The sequence below is a fragment of the Triturus cristatus genome, chromosome 3_1, assembly GCF_964204655.1.
Source record: "Triturus cristatus chromosome 3_1, aTriCri1.1, whole genome shotgun sequence".
NCBI classification, from domain to species: domain Eukaryota; kingdom Metazoa; phylum Chordata; class Amphibia; order Caudata; family Salamandridae; genus Triturus; species Triturus cristatus.
The window spans coordinates 852,766,130-852,786,798 of NC_140583.1; the positions used below are offsets into that span (position 1 = coordinate 852,766,130).

Sequence of the window (20,669 nt, forward strand, 5' to 3'; positions counted from 1 at the left end):
TGCTTGGATTATTGAACAAGATGGAAGTCCCAGCAGCTGTTTCCATGCACTACTTTCTAGTTCATGCCACAAAACAATTGCGTCCAATATTAATAGTCTGGCACCCCCCTAAGTAATGTGTTTTTTATTGATTCCCCCAGATTCTCTGTTAATCATTTTTAAACCACTTAAAGACTGATATGGAACGTCAGTTGTAACGTATTTGTATGTCCTATTCTGCTACCCGGACCTTTGGTTTTATCCTCTGCTGGCCTTATTTTATGTATTGAGATGAATAGAGAATGGGGAAAAAGAAAGAAATTGGGGAAATGTCATTGGTACTGTTGTTGGCAGGGGAAGAGAATGAGAGTCAGTTCCATATAGCCTTCAGATTGTATGTTCTTGGTTTGAATGATCAAACTATAGTAGCCATTTCCTGTGCATTGTGCTCTCCCATATTGATTATTAGCTTGATTTTTGGTCCACTCCATGCCTGTAATAGAATCCCCCAGATCAATATTGCCCCATAGCTGGATATTACTCTCTCTTGCATCCACATGCTGACTGGCACCTTGCCTTCTGGGGTAGATTTCCTTTATATGCTTCTTATCCTCTAATGTCCTCTCATTTTAATGTGGCAGTTGACAACTAGCATTGCTTGAAATTTGAGGCATCAGAGTCTTTCTGCTTTCTTTCGGTAGAGAACTTCTGTTTGGGAATTTATCACAAAGGGAATGTAAGTTAATTGTATTCTACTCCTTCTGGATTATGATATTGTTCTTAACTGTATGGCACAATATATTTCTTATGCAGATTTAGGGTAACATAGTTTTGTCCAGAAGAAATTTAGTCCAACATTGTAGGCTTGTTATGAATTTCTATTTGAGCTTTGGCTCATCGGAAATGATGCTGCTCTTTCTTTCCATTGTAAAACATCTTCGCTCTTATTTATTTTTCAGTACAACTATATTTTCTTGCTGGGCCATGTAACAGAGTGAGTAGAGAGGATAAAACAGGTAAGGAGATCCAGGAAAGATAATCCCCAACACTCACAAAGTCAGGTTCCATGACACCAATGGATGCACCCACTGTAAGGGGAATGAAGCTGCTTCCAGAGACTGGTTTCAGTGTCACATCCAGTGGTTGGTACGGTGGGTTGGAAAGGGAGGACAGGGAGGCAAACTCAGGGCACGCCATGGCACCAGTGGTGTGGTTGGCACTTGGGAGGAGTAACAGAGTCCACAGCAGGGAGCCCCAGGGTAGCAGGTTGCCTTCCGCTACCATTACTGAAGCACGTAGATGGATGGAGGAGGGAATAAACTTTAAAAGTGGTGGGGCTTCCGGAGACGAGAAACCATGTGGAACCAGTAGAAACGCTGCAGGAAGTGAAGCAGAAGTGATATTGCTTCCATAGGCATATGGGGAAATGAGGACAGCCACAAAAGGGGAGTGGTTACCCTTTCCAAGACCTGCATAAGGTCCACAGTTAGTTACAAAGAAGGAGCTGCTGCTTAGAAAGTGGAAGGATACCTTCTACCCTGCTTTTTTGTTTCACAGGCAATTGGGACTGCTGAGTTTTGTACCACATGAAGTCTATTGATACGACATGCCTAAATGTCAAAATCGAAGGCATTTCCGTAGTCCAGTCTGCTGGTAAATGAGTGTTTGGGTCACTGTTTTCTGTGCATTCAGGGGCAGCCCTTAGACATTTGTTTAAGCATTTTTCGGAGTGTTAAAGTAAGAGGCAGACACTACCGTGACTTGATCTCCGATGGAAAGTTGATAACCAGAAATGATAACCAGGTTTCTGGCAGGCTCTCAAGAACTGAGGGGGAGGGCCAAGGTTGGGGGCCACCAGGCTGTGGTCCAGAACAAAGTATCTCAACTAAATAATACAAGCTTGTTTTTCTCACTGTTTAGTTTTAGGCAGTTACTGCTCATCCTTATTGATCAGCTGTAACTCTACAGCCCATTTCCCACCCTTAAATTGTAACTTTTAGGTTATTCGTATTTTTAGGTCATGTAAGAAAATTGGGTTATTAGCTGTGAAAGATGTGAGTCCGTTACAAGTTATTAATCTACAATAGTCTTTTTATTGGAAGCTAACTCCCCCATTGTAGCACTTGATGGTCTCAGGGTAGTGAAGCAGAGCTGTCCACGCCGAGGAGGGTGGGGCTGTGGGCTAGCAGTCCCAATTTGCTATCATGCAACAACAACACTAAATGAATGATTGTCCATTCAGTGCTTTTTCTTTCAAAAAGGAAAAATACTTTTATCACACACTATTAAATACTATGCATTTAATCACACATATATACACAAGGTAGATGGAAATAACTTTGGTGACACTCTCATATCACATTTAAACTTTGTGGGTCCTGAACCCCATAATCACAATTCTCCCACCTATACCAAATGCAGCATTACAATATAAGGGGAAGTCATTTTAACTAAATCTGGCCTGCTTGGCTTTACAAAGGAAACACAACATCAATAATAATAACGGTATTTTATACTTTGTCAAAGTAACACATTATAAGCAGTGACAATATATCTAAGGCAGGCCTACTGGCTTTGTCAAGGGGGTCACCATATTAACAATAACCACATATTACGCTTTTTCAATGTAACACATAAGTAAGTAGTGACAGTATATCTATGGCAGGCCTGCTGGTTTTTGTCAGCGTGTCACCACATTCATAGAATCAACCACATTGTTTGTACCTTATAACACTATTTACTTCAATGGAACCAAAACTACCAATCATAGGAATTCAGTATAACAGCAAATGTTGACAATATTATCAGTACAAATTTGAATTCATTATCACCTGTGTATTTGAGTCTTTCTTTACTTGCTACAAGCCACAAAATGCCGGCATAGGACCAACCACTAGTGGACGGCACTCCATCACCCAACGTCAAAAATCAAGCTCTGGGATTGCTTAAATATATGGCGAATAAGTAACTTCTGAAGTGCTATTGTGCATCATGCACTTCCCATAACACCCGTGATTGTGATTTGTGGTAAGCTTGAACATTTTGGGGCACCACAGGAGCAGGAAAGTATATAAATCAGCCTCCTCACGGGGCATTAAGTGACTCTCCTCACAGCAAAACTTAATAATTTTCCTCTTTTTGATGGCCGCGCACCACACTATTTCTCTTTTGTATGGGTGTCTCGGTCCCACCTGGGACACCAAGATGCTGAATTGCACAGTGGGAGGTGCAAGGGGAGGCCCAAGGCCCATGCAACCCCTTCCAGCTTCTCTGCACCTTACCATTCCAAGTGTCCAGTGCAGGAGCCAGGCACTCTTCTTTCTCCAGCTTGTGTGGAGACTGTAATGCACCCTCTGCACCCCTTGATACACCCAATCTTTTTCGGGGATCTGGCCACACTAGGGACAGTAGGCTGTGAGCGCAGATCTCACCCCTGTGCTTTTATTTTTTTCTTTGGTGTCCCTGGGGTTGGGGTCCCTAGGACAATGTTTCGTCTGTCAGCCATGGAGGCTGGAGTTCCCTTGAAAAATAAGTACTAGGAGGAGTTCACCACACATATGCCCCACTCATCATAAAACATTTAAGTACCATTGTGCCAACCCCCCAGCCCACCCAGGAGGAATTCGAGTGGTATTTTGCAGAACCCTATGTGCCTGTTTTTGTGATTCCTTTGTTAAAAATAGTCTTCAAAGCAGCAAATCTTGGACCCTGATGGGCCAGTCTTCATGTATGGCTCATTGTGCACCTGGTGGCTAAGTCTGATAGAAGGAGTATTTTAACCAGGCCTCCTGGCCTCTAAAGAGCACATTCTGTGAGGATATGGATACGCTAGCTCCTTGTGCAAGTCTTCTCCTCTACCTGGCTCCTCGTGCTCCTCTCCTGGTGATGGTGGGATCTTACACAGTCCCTCTTCATCCAGCTAGCAGAGCACTCTCGTGCTCACACTCCCTGTGCCTCATAGCATCCAAGCTGTCTTGTAGAGCACCTGTGTGGAGGGGGGACAGTGGAGTCTCTAGGTCTATTCCCTAACTGGTCCTCAGATCCCGCTCAATGGGCCCTGGAGAGACCCAGCCTAGTCCTGGGGATCAACTGGAGTCAAATCTATCAGTCCATCTATGCAGGGAATAATGTGGATTCCCTTTTTCAGCTGGACATCCTTTCCACCTTTGTTGCCTGACATGGCAAGGCTCTTCTCCACTGTCTCTCCCTTATGCCAGAGTTTTTAATCGAGGGAGGAAAGTTCCTGTTTCCAGGCACCCCAGGCAAACCCTAGGATTGTATATCATCCTTCCACCCTGTCCCAATCGTACAGCACAGCATGCTGGCATAGTCCAACAAGGTGACTTCTCTGGAAAGAGCTCCTCTGAGGGCCTCACCCCCACCCCTAGCTGACATCACTGCCTGATCCCTTCCCACCAAAACTTCAAAGGAGGGCCCCTACAATATTGGCTCTAGTGGTCGGATTGTTCCCCTTTGTTCTAGTGGGAAGGTGACGTGTGGCAAGCTAATTATCAGATGGTGATTTTCTTCCACCCCTTCCTTTCCCAGGAGCTGAGTCAATCACTGCTAAGTGCTCTTTTTGTGTTGTAGGCCTTTGTTCTCTCTGCTGGGGCGAGGAGTAATCAACTTGCCCAATTAGAGGGGACAAAGACTTGGAATATGATTATGAGCTGTGCCAGAGTAATATGACAATTCCTGAAGCCTCATAAAATGTATCTATAGTGGGTTGTAAATGCGAATTCAAATTTGGCGTGCATGTTTTACTCCATTGATACCTTGCTGAACTCTGAAGGCAGTGGCCTAACAAAATGTGAGGGGGCCCCCTGCAAGATATGCTTAGAGGGCCTACCACACACCTTAGTAGGGGCTGAGGGGGCCCAATCCACTATGGGTAAGCCCGGGCCCCCACACTGCGGGGGCTGTGGGGGCCTCTGTTACACCCATGCCTGAAGGCATAAGTGGAGCGAAAGTGTCCTTCAGGGCAGATTTTGCCTATATGCATAATACAGTGAAAGCACCACAGTTTCCAGTAAGTACTACAGATGCACATTCATAGTCTGTGAATGACCACTCACATTATAAGGCATACTCTAGGTCAGCACCAATCCTTTTAGAGTACCTTCTGTGACAGGCTGTGTCACAAATTCAGCCCGCACAGATGCGCACACACATGTTATGTGTGTTCACTTGTAACCAGCCCGGTTCTTCTTAGTTCAGCTGCACAGCAGCGGCCACATCTTAAAAGGCAGACACTAGCAGTTAACACTCTTAGTCGAATTACAGTGAGTGATTCTCTGGTAGTGATTTTACCCGACAGAAAAAAGTAAAAAAACGGCAGTCCTACTTGAACAATCCTGGTGGGCTAAATGAATTCAACACATTTACTGCAGGTTAGTACTGTAGATTTCAATCAAGCAAAGTTGTACTTTTTATTTAAGATACTATGCAGTCTTTCAACTTTCAAGAACATGATAAAAAAAATTCCTAGCGGTTGGGGAAGGCCAATTTTTATGTACCTGGAAATACAGAATATTAAGTGGATCCCAACTTTGTCATTTGGTGGCATTGTCCAATAACAATCCTGAAAGCGTTAAAGCTTATTTGAAAGATGTATACAATTTTCAGCTAGATATGTGAAGCATTTTAAGTTAAAGGGAATCATACTTCAGAATTGTTGTTTTCCCAAGGTTTTTACTGAATGCCCCCATCAACCTGAATTGAAACCATTGAACCTGTTTATCCTTGGCCAATGTCTGCCCAACACATTTGTTGCAAATAACCATCATAAAGAACACTGTCTGGAGAACCTCTTCCTACAACTTGTTCACCCTCAGACATAATATGAGGCTCTAGATCTTGTTTCTTGTATTTCCTGTGACTAGTTGTTACTTTAGTCAACAGAAACCTACTCTTTCATCTAAGTCCAAAACTAACTTGTTTCAGCAACCTTATCTTGCCTCATGCCCACTCATGAAACAGTCTGGGACTGAGCTTTGCTTCCGATCACACTAAAATGTTTTGAAGAGGTACCTAGCAACACTTCTGAATATATTTTCTATTATGCCTCTATATTTAGACTTCTCTATTGGGTGGTTAGAATAATATCTATCTCCACCTCTACATTTTTAGTGGTATTCAGCAATATTATTTTTTACTTGTTTATCTTTATTTTTCTGTCTATTAAGGGGTCATTTTGAGTTTGCTGAACCCTACCCTAAGTCGGTGGACATCTGATTGCCAAACAATTGGTTCTCCACCTCATTCAGAGTTCGTGGAGCCACCAGGTTTCAATAGGAAAACCTCAGATCGCTCCACTGACCGGCAGTCCATACACCATAGGATGTCGGCCCATGTTTGTTAGAATTCCCATCCTGTGTAGAGTGGGACTTCTGACATGCATTCTTTCCAGGGACTTACATGGAGAAAACTCCATGTGTGTCAGGAACAAAGATTGCTCGTTTCTCGGAGACAAACATGCTCTTTGGCTACCCACCATATGTTAAATGACCTCCAAAATATGTTTTAACTCTTGTGGGAATTGTACTGCGCTTCTTTCCACCATTCCCCTGAGGCTTTCACAGGATTAACACGTGCTCATCCAAAGCAACCAAAGGGAGTACTAATGGCACTTGGGAATCCTGCTGTCTGCTAGAAACTGTTTTTTTATTGCCATTTTGTGCAAACTTGGTTTGAGTAGTAAACCTCAAATTTCTCTTTGTCTTCTGTGCTACCAATGACATTATCACAAGGGTATAAATAATACAGGATACATGCCAACAAACCAAGTCCACCTCAAATAATAAACCTTGTAGAACGTTTTTTCTAGAAATGTATTGTTTTGTTCATTGCAACGTTGGTTGCTTATAATGAAAATGTAAGCAAGAGCCAGGAGTCATAGGAACTTTAAAATTGAACTGTTAAGTAAGGGTACACCAGTCCATAGATTTTACTTTTTAAATGTAATTTGTTTTGTATCATGTTGCTCTTTTATCACTGTGTATTATGTGTGACACCTACATGCCCCAACTTAGGCTAGGGCATAAATATAATTAACCCCTTCAGTGCCCATGACGAGCTGGACTCGTCATGGGCTGCGGTGGCGCTGTGCCCATGACGAGTCCAGCTCGTCATGAACTCCGCCCGCTAATGGAAGGCACGGCACTGGGCGGGGAAAGGGGCGGGCATGCAAGGGGTTAAATACCGTGTTGACAACATGAGTTTATAGCAAACACCCGGGGCTTTGCACTGTTTTCCCCCACCCTCAGAAATGTTATGTTTCATAATATCATCACTGCACCAAAGTATGAGAAAGCCATCTGACTTACCTAGTTCACTTTCTGTAGTAGGATTAACTATGACTATGACAGAATGGCTACTTTTTTTTAAAGGCAACCACTGTACTCAATTGTATTCATCTTCAAGAACAGAAATTATATTTCCAAATCAATCAGTTTTAAAGGAAAGTAAATTGTCTTTGTTACATTTTTCAGGTTCTTGTGGAGATTAAACACACCTGGAGCATTATGGAATTTTCTTATGAAAAACATCATATCACAGGCACTCCACTTTTGAAGTCTGATGAAAATCTTATAGAAACCCTTGAGGACAATCAGGTGACAGAATTATCTTATAATCTTTAACAATGACAATTTCTTTATACTTTTGATTGATTAACATATTTTAGGAAGAGTTTTCTTTGGATAAATCATGGCTAAGTTCAGTAAGGGAGGCTCCAGAACAATGACCTATGATCTTAGATGTTAGATATTGACAGCTGCAGTTCTTTGATGATTGGTTCAATCACAGTATTGACATTCTGTGTAGAGCTGTCACATTTATCATCATATCCCTATCAAGATATATTTATACAAAAACAATTAGACACACCTCCTGGCAGCACATTCATATCCTCTCACCAACTTACATATCAACCATGCAGTAAACGTTACCTTACATGTACCACCCACACATGTTTGCAGCATTGCTCCAAATCAATGTAATTGGCTAATGATGCTTCCCAATTGAACTGCTATCCCACGCTTAGCAATGGAATGCTGTGTACTCTAGCATAATGAAACAAAAGGCAAAGTCCTTCGACACACTCAGATCCATCATAATCCAAAGAATGTAATGGGCTCCCAGACCTTGAAAGCACTACAGGGCCACAGAAATTGTAGAAATGTGCTATGCAAATGCTAAAGACATGAGTGAAGATCTGTAGTAAACAAATAATAAAACAGATACATTCAAGCCAAAAACTTTTTAGAGGCTGATTTCTAAGTATTAAGGCATGCAACACAGTTAAGTAGTCATCATTTTAAATGGTGTCTGGAGCTGCTTTTTTGCCAACTCACAAAGAATGAAGGAGCCTGGAAATGCAAAAAAAGTGTTTGTTGAAAGGTAATTATTGAACTGTTTACTGTTTTGTTGTGTAACACCTACAGTGACTTGTGGATCCTAAAAATACATGAATAAATACCAATGTAAAAAAATTAGAGGCCACTAATGTCAATGCTTTGAGTTCAACTTCTGCCTTTCATCAGTGTCATCATATAAGTATCTAAAGCAAATATATACAACTGTTTTCATTGTCATAGCAGTGGTACAGCTGAGTGATTAGCATTGGCAACTGTGGAGAAATGAAGGCGTGAACATCAGAGTTTCCAGCGAAATCAGTACAATGTAATTTTAAAATTGTTTGTTGCCTTCTCAGGCACATATTTTCAGACAATATTTGCATTCATAACTGATGCTTTCATCACTGTTTGAAGGCAAACCCCTCAAGAGTCCTATCATACACTGCTCTTTCTGTTGTCATTTAATTTCAGTATAATTTAAATGCATCAATTATTGCCACTAAGAATTAGTAATACAAGTGACGTTCAGCAACAACTCATTAGATGAGAGATTACTTTGCTGTGGTTAAGGTCCTTATGCGTAGTTAGGCCCAGAGACCACTACATCCCAGTATGCAACAGACCCCCCTGTGTGCTTCTCCAAACCCAGTGCAAACCATACACCAAACAATATGTTGATTGGAAGTAGGCATAGGGAAAGGACAATTGGATTAGAGAGAGAAACAGAGACAGTGGGTATCATCACTTTGCCCAGTCACACAGTTAAACATGGCCTTCACTGTAGGAAAATTGATATCAAAAGACAAGACAAGCTATTAATGATTTTGTCATTCTGTCTTAGCTACTTAATTTCTGATATTATATATGATATACCTTTTAACAATCTCCATATGTCCAGCTCAATGAGGTCTGTTGAAGCTCTGTGTCTTCTTAGAGCTGCAAAACAATTATTACCTATGTAGAATATGTAAAGAGTGTTCAGAGCTATTATGTGTTTCTTACTATAGACAGCTGCCTGCGGTTTTATATGAATATGCTTTTATGATGCAACTATATTCAATATAGCAAGTTTATAAACTGCAGCATAATAAATACACATTAGAATTTTAAAGTTCATCAAGCATTCATTATCCCTTCTGAGTAGACACCATGATGCCATAAGTATATCAAATGAAAGATTATCAAAGTCTGTGGAAAGTTGAGGATCATTATTGCTCATTTCTTGCAAACAACAGTGTGTGAATTTCATAATCCTCAAGGAATGACTCTTGAAAATAGCATTCAACTGCAAAGTCTAAGGACCTTATTTAGAGTTGTGGTGGACGGGATACTCAACCACAACTGTATAACCCATCTGTTGTATTGGAAGTGCCACAGGATAATATAAAATGTCAATATGAGATTTTCATCATGTTTGTGATGGAGTATCCCAACTGCCACACTCCAAATCAGACCCTTTAACACTAGAATTCTGACCTAAAATACATCTGTGTATCTAGTTCAGTTTTTCGTTGACTTCCAAGGATAACACAATTGAGTTCCTGGGGCGGCCTCCTTAGAACAAAGGAGTTTTTAGTCTGGGTAATGTGTGTAAGAGTAATTCTTATTGAGGCAACATCACTGAGCCAATCAACATTAAGCCTTGATAATGAATTTCTTGTTAACACCTGGCCCTTTAACATTTAGCAGATCATGGATTTTTTCCAACAGGTTCTTTGAAAAATGTCCTACTATAGTTCATCTAAACTAGTGGTGGGCGCATATTTTGTGATGCTCTGATTTTCACCCTTCATTAAGTTTGAATAGATTACTGGTTTGGGCCCTTTTCCTAATGATTTGTTGCGCGCTACATGATGACTTGTCTTAATCAAACCCAGTCAAGATGGAAATGTATGTAGATCTTTTCTCTGCAAATTTACCATTTAATTTTGCAAATGCTTGCAGAATTTTTCTCTGCAAGGTTACCTTTTGCAATGTAAATTGGCACAGTTTTCATGAAAATGATCGAAAATAAAACTTAGCAAAGTTTTCAAAGTCATGAAGTTGCTAACCTTTTGAAAAAAAATTGTGTACAGCTCCGCGCATCACTAATCCAGACCCCCTTGAGTGCAAACCCAGAGAATTTCTGAGATTGCTCTCTGTTCAGGATCTTTGTCCCTTCAATGTGGTAATTGTTCATGAATTTAATCTCGCCTTAACCACATACCTCAATAGTCTGATCTATCCATCACATCAGAGTAGCCTGAAAAGGAAATGAATTAACTTTCTAACTAATACTGACACAAGTTGGTTTGCATCAAAGGCTGCTCCACAAGAACAGGGAATTCCTTGGGTCATAGGAAAAGCAAATGACACAAATGTGAAACAAGAGGAAATCAAAAGAAAATTGTTACTGTGTTCCAATTCACAATTAACTTCAAAACATGAATTTATCTTTGGAACTCTTGTGATATAGCGCTTAGATCCAGATGTTGGTTCTGATCAATTTAGCTTCTCATTTACTCACATAAGGAATCTCATCTTGAACCACATTTCTCACTCGAGCGCTGTATCGACTGGTGTTTAATATTTATATGATTTCTGCAGAGGAAGGACGTGTCTGATAGATAGCCTTTTCCAAAGAGCTTTGCCATTGTTTTAAATTAACGAGTGACTGTGGGAGCTGGCTGAATATAAATATTTTATATTATGATTTTTGCTTTAAGTTCCATACATTGGGGGCCACTCTGGAGTCGGTATGTCAATTAAGTGTACACTATTAAAAGTGCATCCTTGTGTTAAATATTCCCTCCCCGACAGATCTCTCTCCTCCTACCTCACCAATATCTATTGAGTTAACAACTCTGTTTAGATTTTTATTCTCTATTTCCCATACCAAGTTTATATGGTAACACACACAATGTGGAAAGAATTGATTACAAGGATGATTTCTAATCAGACACACTTTCAATCTTGTCATGTAGAAATTATCCAAAGTTTGGTTGAGCCATATGTGATTTACCTGGGCACCATTTTTGAAGGAATGCAAGTAGTAGGTCATTCCGGTGTATAGCTTGCAACTCCATCACCATGGTGTGGTTCCGAACAGCAGTAGTGTAAATTGTGTATCTTCGGTCTCATCATTGGTGCTACAGTTTTCTAATATAATAAAATATTTTTCAACCTACGGTCTATTCCTTGATTCCATGTGATTGATTCTTTTTTGGGATTTTTTAAAAAGTTTTTAAAAAAGTTTATTGAAATTTAAATACAGCAGAATTATGATAAAACAAACATATGCAGAAAACAAACTAAAATGCTATTATTATCATAAGCAAGGGGAAGAAAATAATAAATAAAGAAGGAAAGCGAAAGAAAAGGGAGGGAGTAAAGATGGTCAATTAACAGAGCAAAATATATATGATAAGAACATAATCATTGGTATGCAGAAATATGGAAAAAGAGTATACAGATATAATAAAGGTACAAGAACTTCTCCAATAACAATGCATAAATAAATAAGTATACAACACTCTATATGCATATATACTCGAAACCATCAAGGGTACTTCATGGAGGTTTGGGAACCTCTTCCGCAGTAGGAGTATGGGAGGGTATAGATCGTGCAACTACATTTAAAAAATTTGTGATTGGCACCCAAAGTAAGTCACGCTTAATAGCCAGTGTAATGGGGTAAACATAGGCCCTGTCTAGCCTATGATGATAACAGACCCCGTACCACCAAGCCTGAAACAAGACTTTTGAGGCCTCCTTCCAGGATTTGGTGATTTGTTGAAACGCTACAGCTATAAGAAGATCAATAATGGAAGTGTTAGAAGTGGAAGAGGACCATATGTCTGAGATACTGCCCAAGAAAATATGTGAAAACTAAAGGGAAAATGTGTAGAAAATTTTTTGTTAATCTGTTGCCACACATCATTCCAAAATTTATAAATAACGGGACATGTAAATAACATATGTTTAAGATCTGCCATTGAAGCTGAACAAGACCAGCAAGTGGAGGGAATAGAGGGGTCAATCATATGTAGTTTAGCAGGAGTAATCAAAAGTCTATTGTATATAAAAAATAAAGTTTGAGTTGTATTGGTTGCTCTAGACGACTTCCTTATCTTAATCCAAATTTTTTGCCATGTGGGGACAGAAAAAGAGTCCTCTAAATCTGATTCCCAGTCATTTTCTACTTTAGATTTATCACGGGTGCTAGAAGTATCCCGTAACTTCTTGTAAATTTGGGAAGCAGAAGAAGAAGCAAGTAAATAAGGGAGAAGAAGAGGAGAGGAATTGGTATGAGTGATGGAATCAGAAAGGGAATCATAACTAGTTTGTGCAGCTGTACTCAGTAAATTATATTTAAATTCAAAGGAAGTTGGTAAAGAAAAACGGGATTGAAGAATAGCAAAGGAAACACAAGTACCCTCGTGAAAAAGTTGGTGAGTCCAATTAAGACCAAGATCCTTCCAGTCCTTCCAAAAAAGCATCCTTTTTCTTATTTTAATAAGGGGATTATACCACAAGGAAGACTGCAAAAAACGAGAGCGATCATCTAATCCGTCCAGGAAAAGAGGAGAAAACATTTTCCGAGAGTTTTTAAGAATAGGAAGGGAGAATTTCTTGGGAATATGAGACAGTGACACAAATTCTTCAAAATTGAAAGGGTGAAAGAAAGAAGATTCAACGTCTACCCACAAAGGCTGAGAAGGGGTATCAGACACCTGGGCAGATAATAAGGAAACAGAATGCTGTAGGAAGAATGAGATATGATAAGAAGCAAAATCCGGAAAATTAACTCCACCCAACTGCTTAGGACATTTAAGTTTTGCAAAAGACATCCTAGCTTTCTTCTGGTGCCATAAGAATTTCGATAAGATGGAGTAAATATTTTTATAGCAAGATTTAGGGATATTAATTGGAAGATTAGAGAGATAGAACAAGATTATTGGAACTAACATCATTTTAATAGAGTCCAATCTGCCCCACCAGGATAAAAACAACGGATGCCACCGAGTTGTAGAGTCTTTTAGGGTTGTTAATAGATTTTTAAGATTTAGTGCTACAGTGTCCTTAACTGAGGATTGAAACCATAATCCTAAATATTTGATCTTAGAAGGGCTCCAATGAAAAGAAGAGGCCAAGAAATCTACATGAAGACAAAATTTATTTAGAGGGAGGATTTCACACTTATCCACATTAAGTTTGTAACCTGATACTTTCGCAAATTCAGAAACTTCAGATAAAAATGATGGAATAGAGGATTGGGGGTTAGAGATAAATAAAAGTATATCGTCCGCATAAGCAGAAAGTTTCAAATGCTTATCCCCATAAGGAAAACCGGTGATATCTTTATTCTCTCGAATTTTTGTCAAGAAGGGTTCTAATGCTAAAATAAACAGAAGAGGAGAGAGGGGACACCCCTGTCGTACACCCCTGAAAAGGGGAAACGAAGAAGAGACAAGACCGTTTGCTAATATAAAGGACCTAGGAAAGGAGTACAGTAAAGAGATGTATGCAAGGAATTTTGGGCCAAAACCAAACCAAACTAGAACTGCAAACATAAATTGCCAGTTAACTCTATCAAATGCCTTTTCGGCGTCTAATGCAATAGCAGCTAAAGAAGACTTGTAGGAGTGGGACTTACTTAGTACATTAAAAAAGAGTCGAGTATTGTCAGAGAGGTGACGATCCTTAATGAAACCACATTGTTCCCTACCAATTAATTTAGGTAAAATCTTGTCGAGACGAAGCGCTAGAATTTTTGCAAATATTTTATAGTCCAGATTGATTAGAGAAATAGGCCTATAATTTTTACATAAGGTATGATCTTTATTTTCTTTAGGAAGGAGACAAATTAAGGCTTCCTGAAAGGAGCCCCCAGATTGTTTGGACGATACAAAGAATGAAAATAACTGATGGAGTTTAGGAACGAGCAGATTGGAGAAATGTAAATAGAATTCTATCGTGAACCCATCCGGTCCAGGAGCCTTGCCCTTTTTAAGCACTTGAATAGATTCCAAAATATCTTTAGGGACAACAGGTGCTTCTAAAGGGGCAAAATCGATATCTGGAAAGGAAGGGGAAGGAATAGATGATAAATAGTGATCAATGTCAGTTGACAGAGGAGGAGACTCCGGAGTATAGAGATTTTGATAAAAGTTAGTGAATTCCAGTAGGATATCCTCATCCTTATGAAGAGTGATATTAGATGAAGAGACAATAGATTCAATTCTAGTACGTTCTCTCTTAACTTTAAGATATTTGGCAAGAAGATTACCTGCCTTATTTTGTGCAGAATAATACTTGGCACTAGATTTGAGTAAAAATAAATTTGCAGATTCCGTGGAAAGCTTATTAAAGGAGAATTTGGCTTTGAGAAGCTTATCCAAATCAGAACGAGACTTAGATAAGTAATAAGAGTGTTCCAATTGTTTAATTTGCAAGTTAATCGATTGTAAGGAGTGGGAGGCGGCGCGTTTTTTACGAGAAACAAATGAAATAATGAAGTCTCTAGAAGCAGCCTTAAAAGTGTCCCATAACACCTGAGGGGAAATTGTAGGAGATTCATTTTCTGTAAAAAATAGGGATGAAAATTCGAGGAAGGCTGGGGTAAACTTGGGATCTAATAGGAGAGAGTTATTGAACCTCCACCTTCTGGTACCTTTAATGGGGGGGAGTAAATCCAGGCGTAAAGAAACTGGGGCATGATCAGAAATTAAAATAGAACCTATTTCAGAGTGGCGAATATGTTGAGTCAAGGCCTTAGAAATAAAAATGTAGTCAATCCGGGATTGGGAAGAATGAGCCGGTGAGTAGTATGTATATTCTCTAAGTGTAGGATGGCAGAGTCTCCAGGAGTCAACAAGGGAACGTTGGGAAATAGTGGAAGTAAATTGGGTGTGCATGGAAGAGGGTGAAAAGTGGCAATTGGATCTTCGATCTATAATAGGATCCACAATTGTGTTGCAATCCCCCCCCAAAATCAGATAATCATCAGAAGATTGCATTAAAGATGTAAGCATCTGGGGCCAAAATAATTTATCCTGTGTGGTAGGAGCATATACATTAAAGATAGTTATAGGGATATTATCAATCAACAAAGATACAGTCACCCACCTACCATCAGAATCATTGGATTGACTTATAACTTTGATATTTAACCGTTTATGACAGAGAATAGCAACACCATTACGTTTCCCCGAACCGGGGGAAGCGAAAGCGTGACCCACCCAATTACACCGTAATTTGATGATTTCGGCTTCTTTTATATGAATTTCCTGTAATAACACAATATCCCCCTGTAAACTTGCTAAGTGGGATAATACACGTTGCCGCTTAATGGGGGAACCCAAACCTTTAACATTCCAAGTAAGTATAGTTATCGACATCTAACAAATATAACTGATATCAAAAAATTGTGTGAGAATCAAATATGTACAAAAAGGCAATAAAGTACAAGGCATCTTATAAAAAAAACTTGAGAGAAAATAACATTGTTCTTAATGGAGTAGTGATAGAGTAAGAAAGAGAAATATGACATAAGAGAAATTCTTGGAGAGAAGAAATTATAAGCAGAGAGGCATGAAAGGAATAAGTTGAGAGTTAGAATTAGGGAAAAAGAGAAACAACAGAGATAGAAAAAGGACCAAAGAAGAGAGCAAAACGACAGACACGAGTGATGAAGAAATAAGCTAACAAGTAAGCATACCACAAAAAGGAATGAAGAACGGGGTTGGTGAGGCCACATAAGGAAGACGGGACACCGAAAACGGGGGACTCCAGGACGACGATAAGGAAGGGACATCCGCTAGGCAAGTTGAGGAGAACAAGGAACGACGAAGGACCACAAAGAATCGCTACCTAATGGGGGAAGAAGAAGGAAAAGTTAATCCGACAAAATGGTACAAAAAACATTAGGAGAGAAACTAAACAACACTAAAGTTGAAAAACAAACGGAAACTACTACAATACATAAGACCCTCATGGCTGAGGTACTTCCATGGATTCGGCTCTGCAGCTGTTCAGAAATTGCTGGAGTAACAATGGATCTTCATAACTGGTAGTTTTATTATTATGAGTCACTTTAAAAAGGCAGGGATGGAATAAGCCGTAGCGCGCATTTATGCTGCGTAGTGCAGGTCTCATCTCCAGGAACTTTTTCCGACGGTCCGCAGTCACTTTAGCATAATCTTGGGCGAAGAAAAGAGTAGAACCATTCCAAGCAATTTTCCCACGCTGTTTGGCAGCCTGAAGAACTCTGAGTAAATCCGTATACTCCAAAAAGTACAGAATGACTCCTCTCGGCTTAGTAGATGATGAGGGAGAAGAACGGGATAATGTACCTAAACGATGTGCTCTTTGAATATTTAATGAGGGTGTCTCAGGAAGACCCAAAAGAGTTGGAAAAAAAGATTTGAAAAAAGCAATCGGATTAGCACCTTCAAGGCCTTCAACTAATCCGTAAATGCGCAGATTGTTGCGCCTATTTCGATTTTCCAAATTCTCAATTTGTTGCCTAAGTTGAACAACCTCCTTAGAAAGAAGAGGAACTTGAGCCATGAGATTTTGAACAGAGTCAACCCGTACTTCTAGGTCTCCAACTCTCTTTTCAGTGAGAGACCAGTTGGCTTCCAGGTTCTGAAGTCTGACGTTAGTTTCCTCCAAATGCGGCTTGAGAGCGCGAATCTCGTCAAGAAGAAGTTCCATAGATATCGGGGATGAAGAATTGGTGGGAGAGGGTGGGTTAGTTTTTACCCGCTTGCCAGAAGTAGATGGTGACGCAGAAGGTATTTTGGAGCTTTGTTTGGCGCTTAAGCGAGGAGTAAGTGGTGCAGTAGATTTGGCGCCACCAGAGTCTTTGGTGCTATCTTCAGTGTTCTCCTGTAGAATATCAAAAGGATTATAGACCTCTAAACTCGCCTCGGTGGAAGGACGAGCACCACTAGAGTTGCCGCGAGGCATGTTGATATATAGGAAAACACACCGAGTCTTTTGAAAATAAACCAAGTGAAGATTTGGGAAAAAATGCAAAGAGAGTGAAAAAACACCAGTCCAGGCAAGAGTCAGAAATAATGTTCCACAGTAACTGCAGGCAGAGAGGAAATGGCAATGCCGGGAGGGACACCAGAAGGTCAAATAGAATAAGTGTTGCCCAAAAGAACGGAAAAGAAAATGACAAAAAGGGGTAGCCAACTGTTAACCAGCATCGTCATGCACCTCCAGGTGAGAAGCAAGAGGTCGATGAAAAAACAAAATGGCGGCCGCGACGGTGAGGTAACCGAAAAAACATTAAATTAGGCTTGTTAGGCTCACCCTTTGAAAAAATAGCGGCAGCATTCCAACGAGCCGCAGTTCCGATTGCCGGAACCAGCAAGTCCGACGTTTTTCAGTAGTGAAACATTGCCAGCAGGAGTCGCGGATCCTCACGTCTCGGCGGAGCTCCCGAGAACAGCGGCCATCTTCTGAGGCTCCGAAGCCACGCCCCCCCATGTGATTGATTTTTAATGTTGTAAATTGCACGGTTGCCAAAAGAGACATCCTGGGGCTATTAGGCAGACTACCTAACTAACCAACAACTTATTTTGTAAATAGCCAAATCTTAAGTTGTTTTCTGAACATGCGAAAGTTGGTCTAACATTTCAGTTCCAATGGCAGTAAATTACAAGCTTTGACTATTAGGTTGGTCAAATGAACTTCTGCCTCTGGAAGATTTTTTTTTTTATCATAGGAATTTGTAAACAGAAAGCTGAAGATGTTCTTAATGTTCTAGAGGGAGAGTACAGTGAAAAAATATTTGGATTGTAATTAAGAAGACTGCTTCCCAGAAAGCTACATGTTCAGGACACAGCCATCAGACTTTACACAACACCCACACTCAGTGACATAGTTTGGTGGCATTATGGCCTAATATCACACCTACATTTCATTTAAAAGCTACTTTCTGTGCTGCACATGCATTCAGGAGGATTTACATGTGCCTTCCCACATGTATTCTCTTTAAGTGACCTACTCTATCTCCTTTTTTCTGTTTCCAGTGTAGCACCAGACTACTTTAATATGATAGTTAGCCTTTTATATGAAGGTTACATTACATCTGTTGTATTGGAGATGCTTATGGGTGTCATCTTTATGTATGCTGTCTCAGTACCCCAGTTTTGATCCAGCATTACCTAATGATTTCAAGAAACATTCTACTCTTTTTATTGCTGTAATACAGATAGTATTGGCACATATATTTGCAACATGCTATCTTAAGGAGGCATTCTGTCATTTGCATGGTGTGTTGCAAATGAGGGAAATACTCTTCATTTACACCTGCGCCAAATTATAGATGTGGCGGCCAAATCAAGAGACCTTTAGCAGGCCCACTGATGATGTTTAAATACCCTGCTATAACAAAGATGTATTCAGCGTTTATTGTTCTAATGCCTGATTTCAATATTTTACTTTTAATAGTATTTTTCTAATAGTCAGAGAGGTCAGATAAATTAGCAGTATGTCTGTAAAGATTTCCAACATACTCCACTGTAACTTTAAATGCTATTGAACTTTAGACCTAGCTCCTGCGAACATTATCAGCGGAAGATACCCACTTCTCAGTTTAAAAAAAAAACAAAAAAAAAAACAGTGAAGGACTCAGAGTGATACTCGTCCAGATCTAGCTTGCTTTTAAGACACTGATAAGGTTCAAACATGCTGTAGGTTCGCTAAACTCCCATTAAAGGGAACAGTTAATGGCCATTTAGCTAGAGACAGCCTGAACCAGCCTATCTCAGCCAAAATAAAGAGACGTCAAAGTTGCACTCTTAACCTAAACATAATGGAACATTAAAAAAAAAAATTACAAAGAGACTGACTTAGCCATACTTACAAAAATTGCTATCATTTGTCCATAAACTGTATTATTGCATCTTTCATCTACCCTGCTAGTCATTTTTCAATTTGCAACAACGTAATTGATTATATGATATAGAAATTTTGCTAATCTGCAAAAACCATCTTGATTGCAAGTGCTGTTGTTTAGTACCTGTGAGAAATTGGGTTCTCAGTTGAGGGGGGATGTTAACCATTCTCAAGCAACAACAACAATTCTTGTCAGGGTGAACCGCAACAGACACTAAATTAACGTGTGCTTATCCCTCTGGCAGCTTAGCATAAAAGCATTCAGGCTTATCTTAGAGGCAATGTGTAAAGTATTTTTGCAGCACACAAACAGTAACAAAGTGAAAACATAACACAAGAAAGATCCCAAACCAGTTTAGAAAAATAGAGCAATATTTAACAAATAAAAATGAGACCAAAAGGAGAAAAAATCAATCAGAAGAACCGGAGATATGCAATTGTAAAGTTTGAGGTAAGTACACACCTAAAAGCACAAAGTGCCACTTTCTGTTATCTGGTCGAGCTAGACCGGGGGGAAATCAGAAGTTCAGGCTGACTGCAATGGAGTGCGGGTCAGATACAGCCGGGTAGTCTTGTGAAAAAAGTTACCATCTCAAAGTCTGGCGCAAAGTGTCCAGTTTGCAGTGGAGGAGGCCAAGAGGAGCAGGGAGAGCATTGCGGATGGTCGTCGCTGTAGCATGAAGATCCTGCTGGGCATCGCGGACGGTCATTGCTGGAGTTTTGCGTTGATGGTTGCTGCAGGCTGTTGATGCTGTAGTTCGAAGTGCAGATATTGTGTCACTGGTTGTCGCTGGCAGTCGAGACGGGTTCATTGGAGCTTTGCTTTCGCGGGCAGTGACATTTCAGCATAAAATGGCACGTTCGTGGTCACAAACAGCCCAAAACATCAGGATTTCCTCTTCAGAGGAGAAGGAGGGCATTCTGATGCCAACCAAGGGCCCAGATCTTTGGATGGCACCTTGTTGGGATCAGGGACTTCTCCAGCAAAGGCCAGCAGGGTTCAGGCATGTCCAGTTGCAGGTCAATTGCAACAGGTCAGCTGGGCAGTTGCTGGGAGGCCTCTGGTGCTGGTTGTGTCCCTTCAGCCCAGAACAGGAAGTCGGACAGCTGAACCTTGGAGTCACTCTATCTGGGATGAAGTGAGTAGGTCCAGTCTTCCTTATCAGAGTTCAGGGCAGGTCTCAAGCAGCAAGGCAGTCCTTTGGCAGCAGGGAGGTCCTTCTTCTAAAGTATCCACAGGTCCAGGAGTGTATTGAAGAGTTGATGTGAGGGTCAACTATTTATACCTGGCAGCAACTTTGATGTGAGAGAAACTTCTAGACTCTCCACTCCCCACATCTGCTTCTGAAATGTCCTTCCTTTCCTTCCCTGCCTCCAAGAGGTCTAGTGTGACAATAGTCCAGGGGATTCCAACTGTTGTTAAAGGATAAGGGTGTAAAA

The 20,669-nt window shown here is 40.3% G+C and overlaps 1 protein-coding gene across 1 annotated transcript in view; it reads left to right on the forward strand.

The window, feature by feature from the left end:
- The window catches only part of LOC146861181 (dynein axonemal heavy chain 11-like), a 2,741,463-nt gene that overhangs the window by 600,397 nt on the left and 2,120,397 nt on the right, over positions 1-20,669 (forward strand). Inside the window, exon 17 of the mRNA XM_085646213.1 lies at positions 7,470-7,592. Within this exon, the coding sequence (XP_085502339.1) occupies positions 7,470-7,592 (123 nt within the window). The remainder of the gene's footprint in view (positions 1-7,469; positions 7,593-20,669) is intronic.